Source organism: Lithobates pipiens, unplaced genomic scaffold (assembly GCF_037356315.1).
Source record: "Lithobates pipiens isolate NorthernLeopardFrog02 unplaced genomic scaffold, aLitPip1_a1.2 Scaffold_16, whole genome shotgun sequence".
Lineage (NCBI taxonomy): Eukaryota > Metazoa > Chordata > Amphibia > Anura > Ranidae > Lithobates > Lithobates pipiens.
The window spans coordinates 338,879,793-338,904,933 of NW_027507748.1; the positions used below are offsets into that span (position 1 = coordinate 338,879,793).

The 25,141-nt window shown below is 39.2% G+C and overlaps 1 protein-coding gene across 1 annotated transcript in view; it reads right to left on the reverse strand.

The window, feature by feature from the left end:
• Positions 1-25,141, reverse strand: part of EPHA10 (EPH receptor A10) — a 943,825-nt gene that overhangs the window by 186,299 nt on the left and 732,385 nt on the right. Inside the window, exon 7 of the mRNA XM_077481808.1 lies at positions 7,090-7,255. Coding sequence (XP_077337934.1) covers positions 7,090-7,255 — 166 coding nt within the window. The remainder of the gene's footprint in view (positions 1-7,089; positions 7,256-25,141) is intronic.

Below are 25,141 nucleotides of genomic sequence, written 5' to 3' on the forward strand. Positions count from 1 at the left end.
CCAAAAATACTTTTCAGACAATCCCAATTTTTCCTTTAAAAAATATTTGGAATTCCTTATGGAAAGCAATTGGGAGCTTTATATGGGCAGCTAAACCAGCCAGGATAAAGAGGGAGACTTTAATGCAGGTAAAAAAGGATGGGGGCATAGCACTCCCAGATTTGTCATTATATTTAAGAGCAGTATTGGTGGCAAGGATTGTGGACTGGTTTCACAATACGGAATCTAAACAATGGGTGAAGCTTGAGGAGGGTATAAAATTGAAATCATTGCCATGGATAAAGAGGGAAAACAGACCCCCTCAAAGGAAAAGATGCTGTCTTTGGTTAGTTCAACACTGCAGGTATGGGATGGTTTGATGAAAGGGGGAATAGGATCCACATATGTGGGCCCTATGACACCCCTTTTCAGTAACTCTGAATTTCCACCAGCCAGAGAAGCTATGACTTTTTTGAAATGGCGGAGAGGGGAGGACACAAAGATTATACAGACAATGGAGGGGGTAAACTCCCCCAGTTGGAAGCCTTAGGAAGTGAACATGAAAATAAATGGATACAATATAGGCAACTTCAAGAATATATTATGGCCCTTAAGAAAAGGGGGACATTAGATAGAGTACCGACCACACTTGAACTATTATTTTTGCAAGAACAGAAACAACACATAATTTATCCAATGTATATAAATATTTAATATCAAATAATAGGGAGCTAGAGCTGAGCTCTATATAAAAATGGGAAAAAGAACTAGGGATAGATATCCCCAAGGAAAAGTGGGAGAAGACAATCATACTAACACATAAGATGTCGGTTTCCAGCAGGCATCAAGAGAGAAACTATAAACTTTTAACGAGGTGGTTTAGATGTCCAATAGACATGCATAGAATCAACCCAGAGAATGATCATACCTGCTGGAGGTGCCACGGAGAAGTAGGTACAATGTCACATATCTGATATTTTTGCCCAGGGATTCAGAAATTTGGGAAAAAAATATATAAAATTTACTGGGATGTAACCGGGGTTAAAATACAACCAGATATACTAGCCTCTATATTGTCTAAGATAAAGAAAGGGATATTAAAATACTTCCTAACAGCAGTGAGAACGGTTATAGCAAGAAAATGTAAAAAGGAGATAGCGCCCTCGATAGACGATTGGATAATAGAGATGGACGAGATGCGTTTTCTGGAGGAGGGATTATTGAATGAAATAGGGTTGGGGGAACAGGTAAAGACAGTATGGCAAAGATGGGAAGAATATAAAAAAAAATCAGCATTGTTATTGGTAATTTAAAAAGATAAGGTTGATAAAAATAGAGGTGAGGGGTATGGAGGAAGAAGGGAAAGGGGGGAAAATTGGGGGGGGGGGGGGGGGTTTCTTTTCTTTTTTGGAGTTGGGTGTGTGGAAAAGGGGGATGTATGAGTGAGTAAGGGATAGGGAATTAATTAGGATTACAGATTTTATAAAAGAATAATAAATGGAAGTGAGACAATAATGGTAATGGATTTGTAAAGGATAGTTAAGTAAAAAAAGAATGTAATCCGATAGTATTGGAATGTAGAGAATGGTTCTGTAAATGTTGGATGAGAAAAATTTTAAAAAATGTTTTGATAAATAAAGATAAAAAAAAAAGTTAATATAGTGGACATATATGTTATTAAAATATATAATAATAAAATATTATATTTTATTCCATGTACTGTACTGTATATTAGATTTTGCAGAAAGGAAAAATTAGTTTTGGATATATTTGTTATGTTACTAATTTTGTTTCATAATTCATTTAGTAGTGTTTCAGCCCACCGCTGCAAAAATTAAAAGCCAGCAGCTACACATACTGCAGCTGCTGACTTTTAATTGTAAGATACCTGTCCTGGAATCCAGCAATGTTGGCACCGCAGCTGATATTTCCATCAGCTGTCAGGTGCTGCCACCACCATCACTGGTAATGGAACCCGGTACTGATGCATTACGGCTTCACATCGGGTCCCTACTGCGCATGCACAAGGCAGCGCTGCGCTCTCCTACTGGCTCAGTGGCGGGGAAAGGAGTCTCCCAGAAGTAGGGACAGGACACCTGTCAAAGAAAGGTATCTGCCCCCCCCAAAAGGTGCCAAATATGGCACTGGAGGGAGGAGAAGACCCACTTTTGGGTTCCTTTTCGTTGAATATTGTTTATACATTTTTTAAGGAATTCCAAATTTTCAGAATGATTCTAATTCAGATACATCGAAAAATGACTTGTCAATTCTGTGTTCAGCAGTGGGCAGCTGCATCCTTTAACAACTGATGGCTTCCCCACTGACAGCTAAAATGTAAAATGTAAAGAAAATAATGCCAGCAATAGAAAATTCAGAAAAAAAACCCCAACATGTAAAAAAAAAAAAAATGGTGTGGGGTCCCCCCAAAATCCAGATCCTGCCCCATTGCGCCCTTACTCATTCTCCAAAAAAGTGTCAAAAATAAAGAAAAACAATGTAGATCCATCATCAATCATAATGCACCGCTGGACCTGGAAAATAAAAAAGCTGCCCGCAACAAGGCTGACTGCCTAATGCCTACTCCGCAGAGTGACAGTTCTAATATATAGGTAAAGGGTGAGACCATCTAGTGAAATCACTTGCTGACCCGCTCCCTTGTGATATCATCAACCTAGCATGCCCAATCGGTGATGTCATAAAGGGGCGGGGTCACTCAGTGACATCATCAAATGTCTCTGCCCCTGAGCTATTTTAGGAATGTCAGATGGAGGAGCAGGCAGTCTGCAGGGAGCATTACTCAAGGCCAGAGATTTTTTCTTTCGGGTCCTGTGGTGTGGTGGACGGCATGAGATAAATCCACATTAGGGGACATTGTTTTTTTATTTTTTAATAAAGGAATTATTAAAAGCTCATTTACTGTCTTTATTCACTTTTTGCACATTTTTGGTGAATGGTAGGTATACTCATTCACATGAGGGCCGGGATCAGATTCTGATAAGCCTCCTGTCTGCAGATTCCCACAACCACAGCCCAGGTGTGTGTTGGGAAGAGACCTTGTCCCCATCAACATGCACCCCTCCATGTTGAGGGCATGTGGCCTGGCATAGTTCAGGAAGTTTACCATAAAACCTGTGTTCTTGGAGTCTATTAAAAGTCACAGGAATTTAGAAACACTTGGGTTATATTGCCAACTACAGAAGACTGGAACACTGGCAAATAGCTGTCAGTGCTGGGCCAATCAGCTGTGACTGTTTCTTTCCCTGCCCTGCAGCTACATGTAAACATAAAAGCAGAAGTACTCATTACAAGGGGTGGGCGAACGGTTTGGCCTGAGCATAAGTTGGTTGTTCGGATGTTCAGTGAACATCGAACAATATGCTGTATTCGGGGCAAGCCGTCAGAACACCATGAAAAGTGCTCATTTTAAAGGCTTATATGCAAGTTACTGTCATAAAAAGTGTTTGGGGACCCGGGTCCTGCTCCAGGGGACATGTATCAATGCAAAATTAGTTTTTTCAGGGAGCAGTGATTTTTTTTAATGCTTAAAGTGAAACAATAAAAATGAAATATTCCTTTAAATATCATGCCTGGGGGTTGTCTATAGTATTCCTGTAAAGTGGCACATTTTCCCCGCGTTTAGAACAGTACCACAGCAAAATGAGATTTCTACTGGAAAAAGGTAATTTAAAACTGATTGTGGCTGTAATAAATTGTCAGGTCTCTGCAATATAGATAAAACTGGTATGAATATTAAGGGGATCCTCAAACCAAAAATGTAAAAAGAAATTGTGTGGGGGTCCCTCCAAAATCCATACCAGGCCCTTTAGGTCTGGTATGGATATTAAGGGGAACCCTGCACCAAAATAAAAAATGGCATAGGGGTGCCCCCAAAATCCATACCAGACCCTTATCTGAGCACGCAACCTGGCAGGATGAGGATGATAGTGTATAACAGTGTAAATTTGCTGTCCCCTAAAAATAACTCAACACACAGCCATTAATATCTAAATCGCTGGCAACAAAAGTGAGTACACCTCTAAATGAAAATGTCCAAATTGGGCACAATTAGCCATTTTCCCTCCCAGTGTCATGTGACTAATTAGTGTTACAAGGTCTCACGTGTGAATGGGGAATAGGTATGTGAAATTTGGTGTTATCGCTCTCACTCTCTCATACTGATCACTGGAAGTTCAAAATGGCATCTGAAAAAAAGAATTGTTGCTATGGCCTAGGCTATAAGAAGATTTCCAGGACCCTGAAATACTGTATAATATATATATATATATATATATATATATTGTGATATTTGGGGGTTATTTAGCCTGTGTAGAGCACACCAGTGAGCAGAGTCCATGCCAGTTATGCCATTTAAGGGCTTGTTGGCCCACTTTTATTAAAAGTAAAACAAAACAAGTCCAATAACAGGTGGGTTTCCCACACAGGGGCTTCAGCTTTCCACAGCAACAGCGTAATAATAAAAAATGAAAAATGCCAAGCCACCTGATGTCGTACAACTACTGTACCTCTTTTTCTCTTCTTTGCTGCTCAGCCCACAGCTTTTGGCCCTCTGATTATACCGTGCAGACATGCATGCTTCTCCCTTGCTTGCCTGGACTCCTAGGGAGGGTGGAGCCCAGAACCCTGGTCTTAGCTCTGTTATAAGCCCAGGACCCACCTGTGCAATCAACCAGCCAGACTTGTCCAATCAAAGTCCAGACCTATATCTAACTGGGAATCTGTGGCAAGACTTGAAAATTGCTGTTCATGGACGTTCTCCATACACTCTGACAGAGCTTGAGGTATTTTGCAAAGAGGGAACGGCAAAAATGTTACTCTCTAGATGTGCAAAGCTGGTAGAGACATTCCCAAAAAGACTTGCAGCTGTAATTGCAGAAAGGTAGTTCTTCAAAGTATTGACTCAAGGGGGCTGAATACAAATGCACGCCACACTTTTCAGATATTTATTTATAAAAAAAAAAGAAAACCATTTATCATTTTCCACTTCACAATTATGTTCCAATTGTGTTGGTCTATCACATAAAATCCCAATAAAATACATTTACGTTGTTGGTTGTAACATGACAAAATGTGGAACATTTCAAAGGGTATGAATATTTTTTCAAGGCACTGTATGTAACTATGTTTATCCTTGGGAAATGGTTGTCTAAAAATTCAGTTTTGCATTTTATTGGTGCCAGCACACTGTAAAACAGCACAAATATTCCTGTGAGCAGAGGATGTTACTTACCCAAAAAGTTAATTCTTTGTATTAGAGCAATAGTAGTGGAAAAAATGGGTTTTGAGTGTTAAAGGTGCAAAAACAATATAAAACTGCAAAAAATGTGTGCAGAGCAAAAGATGCAGCCTATTCTTTTCCCTATTCTGCATCGCACAATGTCAACCCTCTTTTCCACTAGAAGAGTCATAAGATAAAGGGCACAACCAGGTTCATTCACTCAAGGCAAAGAAAAAAAAAAACTCCACATAGTGTAATATAGTCACAAAAAACTAACATTTTATTAAAATCATGAGATAAAATCACTCACAAGTAAAGTGCATCAAGGAAGCAGTGCACAACATCAAATGCTTAATGAAAATCAATCACAGGTCACTTTAAAAGCGTTAGACTCCCATCTCCATACACCAGCTGAGTGGCCAGGTTTCCTGACAATCGTGATAACATCACTATGCATCGCTTTGATGGCTCCCGCTGCTGTCAATTCAATCCAGTGACACGGGAGTCGGGGGCGAGGCCGAGTCCTGCTATCTGTGTCAGGGAACTCAGCAGCAGGACTCGGAAGCACGCCCGCACAGGTGCCCCCATGCAAATTGAGAGCACTCAAGAAGAGGAGGAGCCAAGAGTGCCACGGGGGACCCCAGAAAAGGAGGATCAGGGCCACTCCGTGCAAAACCCTTGCACAGAGGTAAGTATAACATGTTTGTTCTTTTTTAAAAAAAAGCTTTACGATCACTTTAATCACTACTAGATTTTTTATTTTTTTGCTAAACGAACAAAAAAACACAGAAAATTTTGCAAAAACAAGAACCCTGTTTTTAAAATTGTGCAATCAGGTTTTTTTTCTTGTTCATTGATGTGCAGTGATGGGCACTGATAGGCTGCACTGATGGGCACTGATAGGTGGCACTGATGGGTACTGATGAGGTTGCACTGGTGGTCACTGATGAGGTTGCACTGGTGGTCACCGATGAGGTGGCATTGGTGGGCACTGATCAGGAGGCAATTATGCAGCTGCACTGATAGGTTGCACTGATGAACATCGATAGGTGGCACTGATAGGTGGCACAAATGTCCACTGATAGGCAGCACTGAAGGGCACTGATAGTTGGCACTGAAGGGCACTGAGAGTTGGCATTGATAGTCATAACTGATAGGTGGCACTGATAGGCAGCACTGATAGGTGGCACTGATTGGCAGCACTGATGGACACTGATAGGTGGAACCTGTGGGCACTGGTAGGTGGCACTTGTGATCACGGGTAGGTAACACTGGTGGGCACTGGTTAGCAGTACTGATCGGCACTGGTAGGTGACATTGGTTAGGAGCACTGGTGGGCACTAGTTAGCAGCACTGCTGGTCACTGTGAGGGGCCGATGTCCCTTTCACAGAAGCTAGTAATCGGCTTTATTTTTTCTCTTACTGGCTTCTGTTTACATCATGTGCTCAGCTGTCATTGGCTGCCATTGGCTGTGATCGGCCCTTTACTCCGATCTGTGATCCGCGGAGTCCCAACCACTCAGCGATCACAGAGTGCACTGCCCCCACGCTGCAGGGGGCGCACAGGTAGTGCAAGCATGGGAGGATGTCCATGTATGCCCTCCTGTCTTTCGGCTATAGCATGGCCACCAAATGGTTAAATCATGTAAAAGGGGCATTATAAAACAATATTTTTGCTTGCACAATTGCTGATGGATGCACTCCTTTAAGTGACCAGTACTCCTCTATACACAATAGGGCTACTGAATTTACAAAGGGCTACACAGTGTACCTAATTAGTAAGGGCATATAGGACCTCCTGTTACATACACTTGATTAGTTACACCATAACCCAACAAGAATCCAATTTAATTCATGTACAGGGAATAACTTACATTCTCCTAGTGTTTCCACTTCAATGCTTGGACTGTAACTACCATAATCTTGTGATGAAGATGATGTGCGGATTTGGAAGACATAGACTGTTCCCGGCTTTAGGTTATGAACAGTCACTGATGTGAGGGGTGTTTTCAAAGTGGAGTAACTCTGGTCTCTTTGGTCCTATGGAAACATAAAAAAATTACAAATTAAAGACTTAAAAAAGATACGGATCTTCCTAAAATCATTACTGTTCTAACTGACTACATTTGTAGAATCTATGCATAATACCATTCAGAAAGCACTTCTGCAGCTAGATATACATAACACAGTGCCAAGGCATAAGCACTATTCAACAGCTGCAGGGCAAACTTATCCTTTTAATGGACAAATCCCTATTATGTCAGGAATCTGTAATCTGACAACAAATAATATTCAAGTTACATATTTGGTATTTTGATAAGGAGATTGGGAAAAGATTTGTAATTCTAAGTTAAGAAAGCAATGAAATGTAAAGGAACTATCTAATGCTGTTATCAAGAAAACCAAAATGAAAAGTACTAAAAAAGGAAGGATTAAAAAAAAGTAAATTAATCTGCCCAAAATGTATCTGTTGTGATATAGTTGCACACACAGAGGATCAATGAGTTTCCCTTCTTAATACAGACTACAGTTAAGATTACGGTTCCACTTCATATGCAGAAAATAGGGAGTGTTTGTTACAAGTCTTGGCAAATGAATTCGTATTAGTTCCTTGGAAAAAGAAATCCAGATAGGCAAGAAATAGAAGTTGGTATACGTATATGCTATTGCCCTTTAAAATGCTATCTTCCTCCTCTGTGATAATGCAGCTACCTCCTGGATCAATCACTTTGTAAAAGACCTGGCTATTGTAACGGACCTGGCTTACCTTTACAAAATGCTTGCTGTAGAAGTAATTGACAAAGCATTGTTTGACTGCTGTGTAGTGCATCCCTTCCTGCTCTCCCTGCTTACTTTGTGGCTACAGTGTGTGATGGAGCCAACAAAGAGGTACGGAGAGCAGGCAGGATCTGACTACAGCAACAAGGAAAAGATGATGCGGTCACCATTTCCTGTAATGAAACACACAAGTTTTAAAGTGTATTTCCACGATTAAGTCAAAATTTAGAAAACCTCACTCTACAATTTATGTGTTCCCATTTATGTTACATACCTAAAAAAAATGTTTTTTTTTTTATTATTTCTTAACTTTTAGATGGAGAAGGTGTCATAGCTGATTCCAAGAATTTCTGGACAGTCCCAAGTGGTGCTTGTGCAGTGGTGGGCAGCCTCTGTGCTTTTAAAGAAGAACTAGTTATTATCAACAGCCCCTTTGGGAGTTGGAGCTGCAAATGTAAGGGTTACATTATAACAACGCCTGGGGAATGCCCAGGAAAAAACAGAAGCCTACTTACATGGTGTTACAAAATGTCAAACATAAATACCTTAAACACAGTAAAGTAAAGTCAAACAAGGAAATGATTCAAACCTCCATCAGTACCCCATTAATTGACACCTCATCCCTTTGTTAGAAATATCAAAAAAAGGTTTTTTAAGGTAAACCAAGCCTAAGGGAGTGGGATGTTAACGGTGCAATAAGTCAAAAACTGTATTCTTATTAAAAAATTTATTTATACATAATTCATAAAAGCAGAACAATGATCCGTATAATCATACTGAGGTTATATACAACTTTGTGGTCCAATAGATGGTAATTTAGAGATATAATACAGACATTTTGGCCCCTACTATTAGCCGACCCTGTGGTGAAGAAATATGTTAATGAATGTCCTGAGATTACTTACAAACGCGCTCCCTCCTTGAAGGACCGTTTGGTACATAGTCATTATATTGACTGTGATAATGAATCCAAAATAGGGAAATATGGTTCCTACCCATGCGGACATTGTGATATGTGCAGATATATGGCTAGCTGTAGTAGATTTAGATTACCAAATGGAAATTGGCACCAATTGAAATCCTGTGTGAACTGCTCCACACCTGGCATAGTGTATTTGGCGCAGTGCCGGTGTGGAGGATTTTACATAGGCAAAACAAAAAGAGCCTTCGCAATAAGGATGAGAGACCATATAAAACCAATCCTTAATAAAAAAAATGACCACAGCAATTGGTAGGCATATAGGCCTACATCATGACTTTAACCCAGACTATATTAGATTCCAGGCTTTAGATCATGTCCCACTCTCTTCAAGAGGGGGGAGTGTTGATAAAAAACTCTTACAAATAGAAGCAAGATGGATATATAATTTAAAAGCAATAATATTTCCTGGGTTTAATGAAAATTTGAGTTATCGATCATTTCTTTGAGGACCTTTGGTCTGGGGTTTTTGATTTTTGGGGGGTGGGTTGGGGGGGGATGATATTTGCTGTGTTTTTCCTTTGTTCAGTCTTGTTTTGTCTCGTCCTGTTTTTTATTAATTATTGTTTATATGGTTGTATATCATTTTTATATGTCAAATATATTAATACTTATCTGTGATACTCCATATTATTGATATTCAAAGTAGATTGTGAATTCTGTTTTTGGGACACGAAATGGGGCCTTCAATTAAATATATATACGGATTTCGCGATTGATTTGGTCCATTATCGCGATTGTACCGATTGATATATTGGGGTATATATACATATATTTTTCTGCCCCCCCCCCTTATCTATTTGTATTTTTTATCCCCCATTGGGTTTTTTTTTATTTATAAATCTTTTCCATTCCCCACGTGTGGTCTGGCATGCGATTCATGATTTGTTCGAATATCGCATGCAATTATGATGCATGACTCCTGGTCGGCAGCTTTTGGCACTTTGGCATTGGAGAGGAGCATATGGACGCCCGAGGGCACCTTTGCTAGATCGGATTATATCTGATTGAGCGGGCTGCCCATTGGTTAGCGGTGGTCCCTGCGTGCGAGACAGGGAAACATACATTCTTGGAGCAATATGAGGGTGCTAGCCAGAGCGCTGCTTTAGCTGCGCTCTGGCCGCCCCCTCCTATACGTTTCCCTGAACACCGGTGTTTGCACCGAGGCCTTGTGGGAAATGTAGTCTCCAGATTCCCCTAATGGCTCTCTCGCGCAGGCGCACTGCCGCTGTTTACGTCCGCATCGAGCCGGTGACGTCAGACGCCGGCTCGATGGACGGCGGTATATTTATTGGGACACAAAACATTCGGCTCTATTGTGGGGGAGCCGCGCTAGGAGGAAGTCCACGCTTGCTGGCTGGTCAGTAGTTTTAATATTTGATTGTTGAGAATGACTCTCTTTCTCTATCCACACTTCAATTAATGGTAAATGTATTTTTCTTTCTTAGATATCGTGTAAACAGGTTGCAGAGCCCATGTGAGTGTGCTATCACTCTGGGCTTGTCTTAACCTGAAGGAGAATTCCTTATGCACTTTGGTGGATATAATATAATATCTGGGAAATAAAATATATTAAGGAAATTCTACTTTATCGTCAGTAAATGTAAGTGGATGTATTTAAATAAATAGTAATTGGGCCCCACTAGTATAAAATATTCATTAAATTAAAAATGCAAAAAATCTTGAAATGATTGCTATATTAAAATATAATTCTCTTTTTTTAAAAAAGGCTACAGATTATTCCTATATATTGACTATAGTATAAAATATAATAACAACATAGCTCTTATTTATAAATAGTATGCTGATATGATACAATTTTTCTGTCCCAATTAGCCGCCGTCTATGCCCTCTCCAGCTATATTGCCTGACTGCTGTACTTGTTGCCCTGCATTCCTCTATCCATCTGGTAGTCATATAACTTTTCCTGGGGTACGAATGGGTCGGTAAAATGGGGGTGAGCATATTTCCATCATTTCTTTGAACCTCACTCGTGTCCTTTAAACACTATATATGTCGATTACTTGTATGAATTATGTACAAAGAAATGTATTTTGTGAAATTAATTTATGTTTTCTCTTTTTTGAATTTATTATGTTGGTAGTTGGCTTATCCTCTGATGAAGCATTAAGCGAAACATGTCGGGATAAATCAATCGCAACTACCTCAACTTTACCATCTATTGGACCACAAAGTTGTATATAACCTCAGTATGATTATACGGATCATTGTTCTGCTTTTATGAATTATGTATAAATAAATTTTGTAATAAGAATACAGTTTTTGACTTATTGCACCGTTAACATCCCACTCCCATAGGCTTGGTTTACCTTAAAAAACCTTTTTTTGATAACAGTAAAGTAAAATTAATATCCACAACCAATAAAGTGACTCTCTATCCAAAGCTTTTTTTTTCTTTTTTTTTTGGACAGTGTATAACAATTTTAGAATACTTTCCAAATACTTCATGAATAAGAATAATGAGTTTGCATGGACCACATTGTTGTTACCAGTGGATAATGTTTGCAGTGCTGTTTCATATGGTGGATCAGAGCTGAAATCCATTAATGTTTATATGGCCCTAGTTTCTGCTTATATGGTATTTAATGACTGTCCGTTGCTACACCAAAAAAGACAGTGTCTGACACTCTAAGCCCTTACACAAGGTCGGACATTCCGACAACCAAATTCGTCGGATTTTGTCCGTCGGATCTTGTCCGACGGATTTTGGCCGAAACTGTTGCATACACACGGTCAGACAAAGTTGTCGGAAAATCCGATCGTTCAGAACATGATGACGTTATTTCGTTACAACGGGACTACCATCAGGCTAGTAGCCAATAGCTTTGATGTAGGAATTTGATCTGAGCATGCGTGGCGCTTTGTCCGATCGGAATTCTCTACACATGATCGGAGTATGTCCGATCGGAGCATTTTGTCTGAAAATTTTACCAACATGTTGGAAAACTTGGTCCGTTGGATACTCCGATGGAAACAGTCCGATAGAGACCACACACAGTCGGAATATCCGACAAAATGGTCCGATCGGACACATTCCGTCGGAATCTCCGACCGTGTGTACAAGGGCTTATGTAGGTCTTTTCCTATGGAGAGGTTAGCTCCTGCCCTGGAGCGTCGAACAGGTATAGATTAAAGTGTGTCCAAACCCAAGAACCAACATTTAAAATATTGCAGCTTACCAGTCCTTAGATGTGGTAGCTAAATTGGTTTACATTTTTTAGGATTTTTCCTTTATTTTCATTAGCTGATGCTGCCAGTAACACACTTACTAGGGTGACAACACATTTCTTAATGCACTGTATCTATTGTGTATCAGTGTTGTCACCTTAGGACAATGCTTAAAAAAAAGCTTCCAAAATTAAAAACAAGAAACATTAACATGGCAAAATTACAGCGTAATCTTGGTGGTGGAGTAGTGAAATATCGGAAGAGTAGAAAATAATAATAAATAATATATAATCTATGGTTCTGTCGCTTTACTTATATTTAATTAGTTTATTCATCCATTGCTATAAATTATATTTAATTTTGATATCAATTTTAAATCTTTAGATGACTTTCACCAATAACGCTCTCCCACAGCAACTTGCTCTGAAATAGCTGTCCAAAAGTTAAAGAAAGTATTGATATTCTGAGTGCATTTAATCATGCACAGTGATAATCACAGCACACAAAACACTGAGGCAATAATCAGCCAGGTATTTTGCATCGTGTCAGATTACCGCTTGTAAAGCACTGAAAATGGAGCCCCGAGAGTCTTTTAGTCTTTTACACTGTACATTTAAGCACTTTCTCCCTCTCTTTCCCATTTTCTAGTTGATCCTCTGGCAGAGTCAAGGAATGCATAATTTTAATTAAATTATCTTGTACTTAAAAGAAACGGGTAATTAATAACTTATTCTTTGTCATAGTGTCCACTGATGAGGATCAATTTTAAATTTGGTAACATTATTTAAACTATTAATTTTCAACAGAAATTCTCATGAGGGCAGCTCAAGTTAATTGGGTGTCCTTGCCTCTTTTTTAGTAAGCTCTTCTCACACCTTTACAGTTGAAATTTCACTATATCTGTTAGGTCTGTGCATTTTAATTATTCATGATTATACGTGTGCTGTCTAGTCTAGCTAGGTGCTATTCACTGTAAAATAAAAACACAAGAATACTTGTGTACTCTTGTAGTTTAAAAAAAAAAAAAAAAAAAACAGTGGTGGTATGTATGTGCACCCTGCATGTGCAATGCAATAAAATATTAGTTCTGCACTAATATATGCTCCTTTAATAATACAAACCACATGGATCATATGAAAATTGGGAGCATTATTGAGTCCATCACTTTTTTGTTGAAAAAAAAAGCTTGTTTGAAGAGCTAAGAAGTTTAAATTGCACACATACACAACTTCAGAGGGAGAGACTCACTGCTTTGTTCCTAGAACTGTTCCTATGGAGCCCATGATACATTAGTTAGACAGATACATAGGGATCAGATACGTGTTAGGCTTTCCAATTCAGCAAAATGCTTGTGCAACTGTGATCACCCAGGAACTCTAGCCCACATATGGTGGTCCTGCCCTATTATCACAAGTTTTGGGTGGTGATCAACACTTTTTGCATATTAGTAAGGAATACACCGATGACTCTCACCGTATATGGCTCTCCTAGGAGTAGGCATCCAGGCCTCATATACAGTCATTCACAACGTATACCCTCATTGCTGCCAGACTAGCTGTTGCAAGGCAATGAAAAACCAAACAGCCACGTCATCTACAAGATGTTATTCATTTTTCTAATGACCATCTCCTGCTGGAATTCTCATATGCTAAAGCCCATCTCACAGCTTCTAAATGTCATGGCCTATGAGCATTATGGCTGACAGACACCTCTCCTGACTTCAACTCACCTTTCACTTCTCTTTCCACTTCCTGCTTTCAGACCTAAAGCCCCATTATGACTAAAGTATATTGTGAGAGACCCAACTGAGACAGGGGCTTTTGGAGGGGACTAGGGGCAAGCTGCCTACCAGCTGATTATGGTCCATGGAGGAGACCGGGGTCTTTGTCTGCTTTTACTGGCCAGAGCATAGAAAAGAGCTCAGTTCAGATTTGATCCCATGGAGAGAGCAGATCATTCTTTAATGATGAACAACAATGTGGTGAATGCTGAGAGCGAGGCTTGAATTAATTTTCTGAATAGGGACAATGAAGCTGCCCTTCTGGAGTGGATGCAAAGGTATAATGTTACTCTTGTACAGGTTATTGTTTAGAGAAAATATGGTGGCCTTCCTGCAGACTGGGTTGGAGAAGCCCCTCCACTTGGGACAGAAATATTTATCAACAATATCCCTCAAGAAACCTGAGATAAATTAATTCCACCTTTTCAGACTGCTGGAATATTGTATAAGTTTGTCTGTGCATTAGTGATATATTTTGTGAGCCCCAGAAGGAGCTTGGTAATACCTTCTGGTGAAACAGGGGTCAGATCGTGAGGTGAGCAGCTAGGGTATTGAGGTGGAGGAGAGCACTTGCATTTCCAACGTTTATGCACTGGTGGTGTGTTGTGCGTTTTTTGTGCAGAAGACTCTGAGGATTATTTTTGTGCATTCGGACTCTTATTTGTATTCTATTTATTTTTTGAGTGTGTGGACTTTATCTTTACTGTTTATTGTTCACTATTCCCACTGAGGAAACACCTATATTTCATTATTGTGTAATTTTCACTATTCTCAGTCAGGGAATATGAATATTTGATTGTGCACTAAGTATCTTGCTATATTGCAAGTTAATCTCATATTCTTATTTAATGATTTATTGGGAGTTATTCAGGAAGCGCAACATTGTTTTGTTATGTAACACCTAGAAAAGGCTGTAGGACCATTGTAAGCACACTGCGCTAGAGTGCATTAATGGGAACCAGAGACAAAAATGGGGTTTAACTGTATGGTTCAGTATCCCTTCAATTCATAGGTGCTTTGCCCTGCTGAAAAAAGTGTAGCAGGGCCTTATGTAATAACTAAATCCACACATCAAAAAGCACCCCCCCCCCCCCAGTGCCATCAGTCTCACTTTTCCTGGTTTAGGAAGAAAATCTGAAAGACCTGGAAAAGTGAGAAAGATAGGAAAAAACAGACATTGCTAAAAATAGAAAGAAAAAACATGAGGGCATTTTCATTCCAATCTCTCAATCACAGTACACATATTATTGATATGCTACTACAGCCTGTTTCCATAACATATAGTAGAAATACAATACCAGTGTGTGGCACCCTAAAATTGGGACAAAATGTGAAAAAAATGTGGCTGCCATTTATAGGTGAAATAAACATCTTAATTATGCAAAATAAAAAATAAACTGGACCTGGTTTATCTGTGACTGTCCCAATGCCACAAGCCTATTTTGACCTACCTGTAAAAAGGGGTCAAACATCTCTGGTGAGTGCACATCCAACATTTGAGCACTAGTGGTGGAGATTAAGAATATCTAATCATTGAATCATTGAAGCAACCATTGGTGTTGGGACAGTCACACACACACATTATATATATATATATATATATATAGTGTGAGGAGTTAGCTCGGCAGCGGGTGTGTGTGACCCCCTGGATGGGTTCACAACACAAAATCAGGCACAGCAGACAGCGTTGTAGGTGCAAAAAACAAAAGATGCGGTTTATTTATGCTACATGCAGTGATACATATAACAGCCAAACAAAAATAAAACATGAAAATAAATCCTGGTCAGCTTGACCTCTAACTACACGCTTAGATTCCCTGTCTAACAACTGAGTGCAGCCTTGTGCTGCACCAGTCCCTGTCTCTGTTGTAGAGGTTTGCCACACAGGCGTTAACTCACCGCACAGAACAGATATCACACTCCCCAGTCTATACAACACAAAACTGGTTCCAGGATGGAGCATCTCCCTAAGCATGCTGGGGTTTTTTGTAGAGGTCTTAATGAGCCCACTTACTTCAGCTGGGCTCATTAACTCTCCCCCTCTAATTGTAAAAGTCTGCATAAAGCCTGAATCTAGGGCACACATATTTCCCATCCCGGATACAACCAGGTGACTTTACCTGCGTGCTGCCACAATAGCTTAACCACATTGACTTTTCATTTATGTTATTCATGAGTTTATAGGGCATGTATGTGAGGATCATCCTGTTAGGTTCTGTTTTGCACATTTTATTTATGTATGTGAGCACTATCTTTAAAAAATATATATTTTGTTTCCATAACATGTTGTTTTGTTTTTAAAGTGATTGTAAAGTCTATGTTTTAATTAAAATAACAATCATGTTACACTTACCCGATCTATGCAATACCTCCTCTTCTGGGGTCCCCCATAAGTGATGTTGGCTCCTACTCTTCTGTGTCTTCCCCCAGAGGAAGCAAAATGTTATAGGGGCAGCCATGTGGGCTTGCTCCTGAGCCAGGCTGTGTGTATATATAGACACACAGTTTGGCTTGGTCCCACCCCCGCTCTCTGCTCACTGGATTTGATTGACAACAGCTCAGCAGAAGCCAATGGCTCTAAATTCTCTCAGCCAAGCCTGTGAGATCAGGAAGTGAGAGAGAAGACCTTCAGCCAGGCACAGTGACAGGAGCCAGGTAAGTGTTATGGAGGGGGGGGGGGGGGGGGGGGAGGGAACACACTGTGGAAGGTTTTTAACCTTTATGCAAAAAATGCATTATGGTAAAAAAAAAAAAAAAACTTTAGTTTAGAGCCACTTTTACTTTCTTACACAATGGGACTTTTAAATATGTTCTTCCACAGTACAGAATTATTAGCCCTAAACCCAAGTCTTGAAGCATAATTTTGAAGAGCTAATAGATGTCATGCATAGGCATAACTACAGGCAATTGGAAATCTCCCTTCTACCATTGTTCATAATATAAGATATGTATTAATCAAGGACAGTTAACAAGTTAAGGTCAGTATATTCAGTACACTTCTAGGTACCAACAATGTAGAGTTGTTAGGAAATGGTTGGGAATTAACTTTTAAGAGCATTTTAGATCTCAAGAGCCTCAGTGTAAATTGTAAACCCTCCAACACCTTCCACCATCACAGCAAACATGTTCTGTAGGAGGTGGTGTAGAAGTAATAAAAAAAAGAAAAATTAAACAAAAGTTGTAATAGCAACATTAATGACCATCTCCATGAAGCTCACTTTCAGGGTCTAATCTATTGCTCTGTTAACGCTAGGGATCTTCTTTTTTTTTTTTATCCCAGTTGTGCTGTATCATTCATTAGATAATCTTTCAATATTTAAATAAATGAAACAAAATGACTGGTTTGATGATAGTGAGTTCTGACAAACTCTAGATGTGTGAAGAGAATGCAGGAATGTGCCCCCCTCATTTCTTCCCAAAATTTGGGAGATTTAAGACTCACGTCTGTACTAGGCATTCATGGAAAGTGACATACGCACTTGATGAGCCACGGTCTAGTTAGAAAAAAATGCGAAGCATTATAAACCTAACTGTTCAATTATTTGTATTTCTTTATAAACATTATTTTTTTACATTTTCTTTTAAATGTTACTTTATTTAGTTAAATGCTATCATAATGCAATCACAAGCCCCATATGTGATAGCATGGGCTGGTGACAGGTTCTCTTTGTGATAGGTGAGAAGTGAGAGGAGAGAAGAGCTGCAAATGTGCACAGTGCTGGATTAAATGAGGGATCAGGTAAGTAAAAGGGAGGGGGGGGGGGTGATGATGCCTAAACATTTATACTTTAGAACCACTTTAAATCACTTGGTAGTGGACCAATGTGTGTGTGTAGTAACAGTAACAAAAAAAATGTTTTGGCTGTGTCTAATGCAGGAAGTTTCTACAGTGCCTTTAAAAAGTATGCATGCCCTCTAAAATTTTCCACATTTGTCCTTTTACAACCAAAAACATAAATTCATTTTTTGGGGATTTTATGTTATAGACCAACACAAAGTGGCACGCAATTGTGAAGTGGAAGGAAAATGCTAAATCGTTTTTTGAACATTTTTTACAAATACATATGTGAAAGTGTGGCGTGCATTTGTATTCAGTCCCCCTGAGTCAATACTTGGTAGAACCACCTTTAGCTGCAATTACAGCTGCAAGTCTTTTTGGGGATGTCTCTACCAGCTTTGCACATGGTCCCATCAAACCATTACACTGTATATAAGCAGACAAGTCTGCTAGGCTCTGAGGAAGAGACATTTCTTGAAATGCGTTAGCCAGTCTATGTCTCCACAGAGGTAATCCCATGTCAGGTGGGCAGTTTTTATAGTTTTTATGGACCCATGTGGAGGAAATTATTGAGGATAAAGTGCTATGTCCACACACCTTCTGTTTCTTTTCATTGGGCGGAGTCTCCTACCTGAGCTGTGGATCTCTACAGCTCCTTCAGAGTTACCATGGAACTACTTGACTGCAATGATTAATGCTCTCCTTGCCCAGCCTTTCAGTTTAGGTGGACGGCCATGTCTTGGTAGGTTTGCAGTTTTGCAATACTCTTTCCATTTACGGATGATGGCTTGAACAGTGCTCCATGAGATGTTCAAAGCTTGGGATTTTTTTATAATCTAACCCTGCTTTAAACTCCTCCACGACTTTATCCCTGAACTGTTTGACATGTTCCTTGGCCTTCATGTTTCTGTTTGTTCACTAAAGATCTCTAACAAATCTCTGAGGGCTTCACAGAATGGCTGTATTTATACTCAGATTAAATGACACACAGGTGGACTCTATTTACTAATTAGGTGACTTCTGAAGGCAATTGGTTCTACTAGATTTTAGTTAGGGGTATCAGAGTAAAGGGGGCTGAATACAAATGAGCACCACACTTTTTCAGATATTTATTTGTAAAACAAATTTAAAAATCATTTATCATTTTCCTTCCACTTCACAAATAAGTGCCATTTTGTGTTGGTCTATCACATAAAATCCCAATAAATGACATTTACATTTTTGGTTGTAATATGACAAAATGTGGAACATTTTTAGGGGTATGAATACTTTTTCAAGGTATTGTATGGCCCAGATTCCATTGGTTTGCTGAATTGTTTTCATTTTGATTAGATTTCATCTGAGGTTGTTAGGGATGGCTGAAGCCAGTCTTATTTTAGGCTTACCCCCTGGAACTAGTTTCTGTGTATATCAGAAGAGTGAGAACGAAATACAGCTCATGTTTTGTAATGCTGGCCATACACTATGTGAAAAATCGGCCGAAATTTGGCCATTTGGACAGTCGTTTGTTTTTTGCCCAGTTTATGAGCACAAATCGGTAATCGGTTGTGACGTTTTTGAACCAAAAAAAACGAAGGACAAGTTTGGAAATTTTCTGCTGAAAGAAACGATAAATTGACAGGTTAATGTGTTTGGCATCCAAACTGTTTGCACTAGGTATATGTGAATGGAAAAAAAATGTATGGCCGAGTGCTTTCTTTTTTTTTTTCGAAAATGAGTTTGAATGATTTTGTGTATAGTGTATGGCCAGCATAAGTTTTACATGCAGCAGAGGGTTATGTTTCTGGGCAGCAGTAGGTTGCTCCAGGTCTGTTAGCTGGGCACCCTGTATGTTGGCAAGTGACACCATTTTATTTTTTGTTTGTGTTGTTTTTCTGTTTTTACATAGTACTGTACATAGTCAAAATCATCTTTGTAAATAAATTTCACATGTGATTTCACCAAGAACACCTTAGACTGTTATACATACTTCAGACCCACTGTCTCGGAAAATATATGGTTAATTGACATTGTTTACAATATTGTTTATCTAAATAAATGTCTTTTTCGGATGAAAACGAAATTCAGAAAATAAATATTTCAGTGTGCACATGTCTATAAATCATCATGTACCTCTTAAAAATTAAAAGAAAAATGTATCCATGTGTACCATATTGTCCATATCTACCACTTGCTATATACAAAAAAATTCTTCAAAAACTCTTCATACTCCCACCGTGCCTTTAAATGACTGTGAGCAGCAGTACCTTAATTTACCTTAAGCCATAGGTTTTTTTGGGAGAACCTATTGTCAGACCTATAGAAGTAATTGAATAGTTTTGTTTTAAATAACACTTTAGGGTTCCGTTGTTGCCACTAAGTGGGGGTACAATTATGAATTAATGGAACCCCTGCATATCTGCTAAAGAACAGCAAGTTGTGCCTGCAATAGACATGTGCGATTAGTTTCCTACGAAACCAAAATTCGTACAAATTTGTGAAAATTCGTACATTTGTACGAATCCGAAATCCAAATTTTTATGCATACAAATTCCATACGAAATACGAAATTTTGTTTATGAATTTCAGATCCAAATTCATAACGAAAATTCGTAATTAACAAATTAACGGACCTAAAAGTTAAAAACCCAGGAAGTCAGCACAGCACAGGGATGGTGGGAACCCCTCATAATGATAAATTTATCATAACGAACATTTGTAATTGTTACGAAAAGTTAATGAACCTAAAAGTTAAAACCCCAGGAAGTCAGCGCAGGGATGGTGGGAACCCTATGGGAATTTCTATGCTTACAAATTTCATACGAAATACGAAATTTCGTTAACGAATTTCGGATCCAAATTAAAAGAAACATGACTGGTGTTTTGTTCACAATCAGAGGAAGTCAGCACAGCACAGGGATGGTGGGAACCCCTCATAATGGGTACAGCGGGTATAAACTCAGGCCCGGCAACTCAGCACAGGGATGGTGGGAACCCCTCCCTCATAATAGACACACAGCACGTGTACAGACCTGGGAACTCAGCACAGGAATGGTGGGAACCCTATGGGAATTTCTATACTTACAAATTGCATACAAAATACAAAATTCCGTTAACAAATTTCGGATCCAAATTAACATAAATATGACTGGTATTTTGTTCACCAATCAGAAGAAGTGAGCACAGCACAGGGATGGTGGGAACCCCTCAAAATTATAAATTCATCATAACAAACTTTAATAAATTTTTATGAAAATTTAACAAAACGAAAGGTTAAAGACCCAGGAAGCCAGTACAGCACAGGGATAGTGGGAGCCCCTCATAATGCTAAATTCATCATAACGAACTTTCGTTATTTTAACAAAAAATTTACGAACCTAACGAAAATTTGTATTTCGTACGAATCCGAATTGAATTTCATACACAAATTACGATTTTTTTTTTTGTACGAAACGAAATGAAGCAAATTTTTTGACGGTGCCCATGTCTAGCCTGCAATCAGGAACAGGCATGATTTTGTACATGTTCCTGACCACATATATAAACCTAAGCCAAATACTTATTATTATTGTTATTGGTGTTATTATTATTTTTATCGAATAATTATGAGCCAAATTCAGTTGGCAAATTTAAGCAAGAGTTGAAGGTAAGCATAAAATTACACATTCATGAAATAATACTTGTAATAAATCACTATTTAATGTTTGGAATCTGCCTGAATATTTTCTTCTGACAATCCCTTCTGGTTGGAAATCAGAGCATATCATAGCAATGTTAACTTGATGCTTATTCAGTGTAACAGAGCTGTGTGAATCCTGAATTTACCTGAACTGTCCACTTCTGAGCCTGATAGGCTCAAACTGCTCAGGCCGAGTTGTCTCATTAATAGATAAACAAGTAGCGTAACGTAGATATTATAAATGGATGCCATTTTGTTTGTTAAAACACTGTGGATCATAAGCAACCGTCATGTTTTTTTTCTTCATATAATAATGTTTAAATGAAACATGCCCATGCAATATGTGAGCAGGCCTCTTTGTAGTCTCAATCTAGGGCACATGTGGCATGGTGACAATGCAGGAGGGCAGTCAAAACATAACATAACAGGAAGCTCTTGAACAAGGACCTTCATAGCAAAATTACCAGGTATTCCTTTAATTTAAGCTTTCGAAAACTGAAACGACATTAACTTGTTAAAGCTTGTAAAATATCATAATCAGATACAAGAGCAAGCAATTTTCATGTGTACATTGATTCACCAGCTTTTAATTCACTTTGTTCACCTGCATATGGCTTTCAAGATTTAGAGAAGATTAGGCTATGTCACTGGAAAAGTTGCAACCTTCCATGAGCATACAAAGTATTTCCTTGGCTGCACAGAAAATAAATGTGTTACAATAATGTCTGAAGGACAGCGACATTTTATCCTGAATAATGCAAGCCTACACCAAGCGGGATCATGTAATACCAATCTTTTATAGCAAGTGAAGGGAAAATAGGATACTTATAAAGTTACAAATGCAGAAGGAATCCATAGTTCTGTTAGACATTTATCTCCAACAAAGACTTTGCTGCTTTGCTTATCTGAACTGATTTGTAATCTGTTCAAAAGCAGCATCCATAATTAATAGTATCTCACAAGCAACAAGAAGTGACATCTTTCCAGCTCTGCCTGTAATTTATTTGGTGACCCTGGCAGAGGCAGGATGGGACCTTTCACAAGTGAGAACTGATAAAACCAAAAGAGGTATGAGATTGCTTGTAATCTCCGCAACCACACACTGCTTGTCTGCTGCCCTATATCAAACCTGTGCAAATGACTCTGATTGCTTCAACCCCCAGATCTGTCTACACTGCACTTTCTACTCTGAACCTTTCGTTCGGGTGAATTCCTGGCTTGCTAATGTCTGCTGATGTGGGCTTTGTGAGGAACTTTTCAAATGACTTTTAAATGTAAGAAAAAAAAAAAAAGTGCTGTGTTGTATGCACCTCCGTAACAAAGTCATTGAAAGTTAAAGAAGCCATCCAATATTTTCATACTCTCAAAACATTATTACCTGTTGTGAATATGTGTATATATTTTTTTTTTTTATGGCATGCGTTGCTCATGATCCAATGGTGTGATTGAAATAAAAATGTGACTTATGTACTTAACGGACAACTATACCTTTGGTACAATTGTTCTTAATGTCTTTTAAAGTGGTTGTAAACCTCTACCATTAAGCCCAATTGGGGTGAAATGTGTCAGTGAGACATACCTTAAGGCAGGGACTGTGTTTTGGAAAAAAAAGTTACGTTTACTAAAAATACTATGGTGTAATTTTAACAATGTGTGGCTTTTCCTTCAGTATTTATTTTATTTTTCAATTATCATTTGTGGAACTACCATAGCACCCATAGCAACTTTATGGGGCCCAGGGCACGGGAGGGTCCAGACATGATCTGAAGAGGTGTTTGTCCTTTTGCTATCAGCTCCAACTACCCCTATGAATTAATTTTGTGGCAGCCAGGGCTTTTACTACCAGTTCACTTTCAGTTTCTCCTGCCAAAAGAGAGCTTTAACTCTACCACCAGCAGCCAAGAACCCAACACAGTGTGCAGTACACAGCTTACAAGATGTGTAAGAGCCAAATGTATCTTCCTCACAGGCAGTAGCTATTGTAGGGAGAAACTGTTGCAAGAAGAATTCTAAAAGCTCAGGACTGCTGGACAGGAGAAAGCAGAGCTGGCTGCTGGAAAAACACATGTTGGCACATACGGTAGGTACAGTAGGTAACTGTATAAATTTGCATGTGTTTGTGTGTATATATGTGTGAGTATGTGTGTCTATATATATGAACTGTATGTATGAGTGTGCATATTAAGATAACCAGATTTTCAAAATGGACTCCAAAGCCATCTGACCTTACCGACTTATAAACACACTCACAAAACTGAACCTCATTTTTTCAAAATCTCATCAAACAATTGGTCACAAACTTTTGGGAAAAGAGACAACATTCAGTGCCGGTTCACACTACCGCGACTTGTCAGGCGACTTAGCCGCCTGACAAGTCGCGCTCCGTTCTGTACTACGGAACCGTTCTAATAGGAGCGACTCAAGTCGCTCCGACTTAGAAAAAGGTTCCTGTAGTATTTTCGGGGCGACTTCAGGCGACTTGCATTGACTTCTATACAGAAGTCATTTTGCAAGTCGCCGCTGAAATCGTGTGCAGGTCGCGTCTGTGAGACGCGCTGCAAGTCACGTCGCCCCTGTGTGAACGGGCACTAAAGGTATAAAGATGCATTATTCAGATTTAAAATAAAAGGGACCAAAATATCCATGCATAGTTGGGAGGAATACCGTAAAGGTATCAAGAAGAAAAATGCCAAACTGTATTTAATGCTTGCGACATGTGCCAGAATACTGTTATTGGTTTTGGCAAACCACAATGAAGTGAAGCGTTTAATAGTGATGAGAAAAATGAGGCACGTGAAAAAAAATGCCCTGGCATCAGAAAAATACTGCTGTGCTGGTGGTATCACTAAAGAGAAAACAGGGTGCTCTACTGCTGTCATTGGGAGGAAACAATCCTGCTGTGTTGGTGGTACCTGTCCAAGAAAGACTTCTTTGGCATCTGTATCTGTTAGATAGTGGTGAGCTCTTTGGAGTAAACTAACCTAAGGAGCCCTTTATGGCTCTAGGGAAAGGAAGGAGGCTAAAGGGTGCTGAACTCTGTACTGATGACTACTGAAGGTACTGTAAAATTTGAGATTTGACTGTAGCCTAAAGCTACCTGTAGACATGGGGTGGTATATAGAGCATCCTGTGGTATATAGTTACCTAAACTGGTGCAAGGATCCCTGTCCATAAAGGCAAAGATGCACCCTGCCTCCCCCCATAATGCAAGCCTCCCCTTTCACATGGCACACACTCCATCCACATATTGAAAGATGCAACGCTGTACCCAGAATCCAACCCACTCCCTATATCATCTCACTGTCTACAGCCATGCCAGACTCCCCCACACCGTGCCCACAATGCAATGGATTGCAGAGCAAAGGATGCCACACAGCAGCAAAAACCCATGCTGCATCAAGCTTCCACCAAATGGCAGTGTGCAATAAAGGGGCACATTCCCTGCCTCGCTGCACTGACCATGGGCAACTAGCAGGCGAGTTAAAACAAAATCTTCACACTGTGCCCGGTAAGGTTGCAATGACAGGGAATGCAAGATGGTATTTTAAACACTAGCTAGTCAAGCCAGTTTTGACACGTCTCACATACTTTACATGTAAAAATCTGCATTTTTTTGCTATAAAATTACCCCCAAAAGAACCCTCAAACATTATATTATATATTATTTTTAAGTAGAGGCCCTAGAGAATACAACGGTGGGTGTTTAAATATTTTATATCACATGATTTTTTCTCAGCGATTTTTCAAATACAAATTTTTGGGAA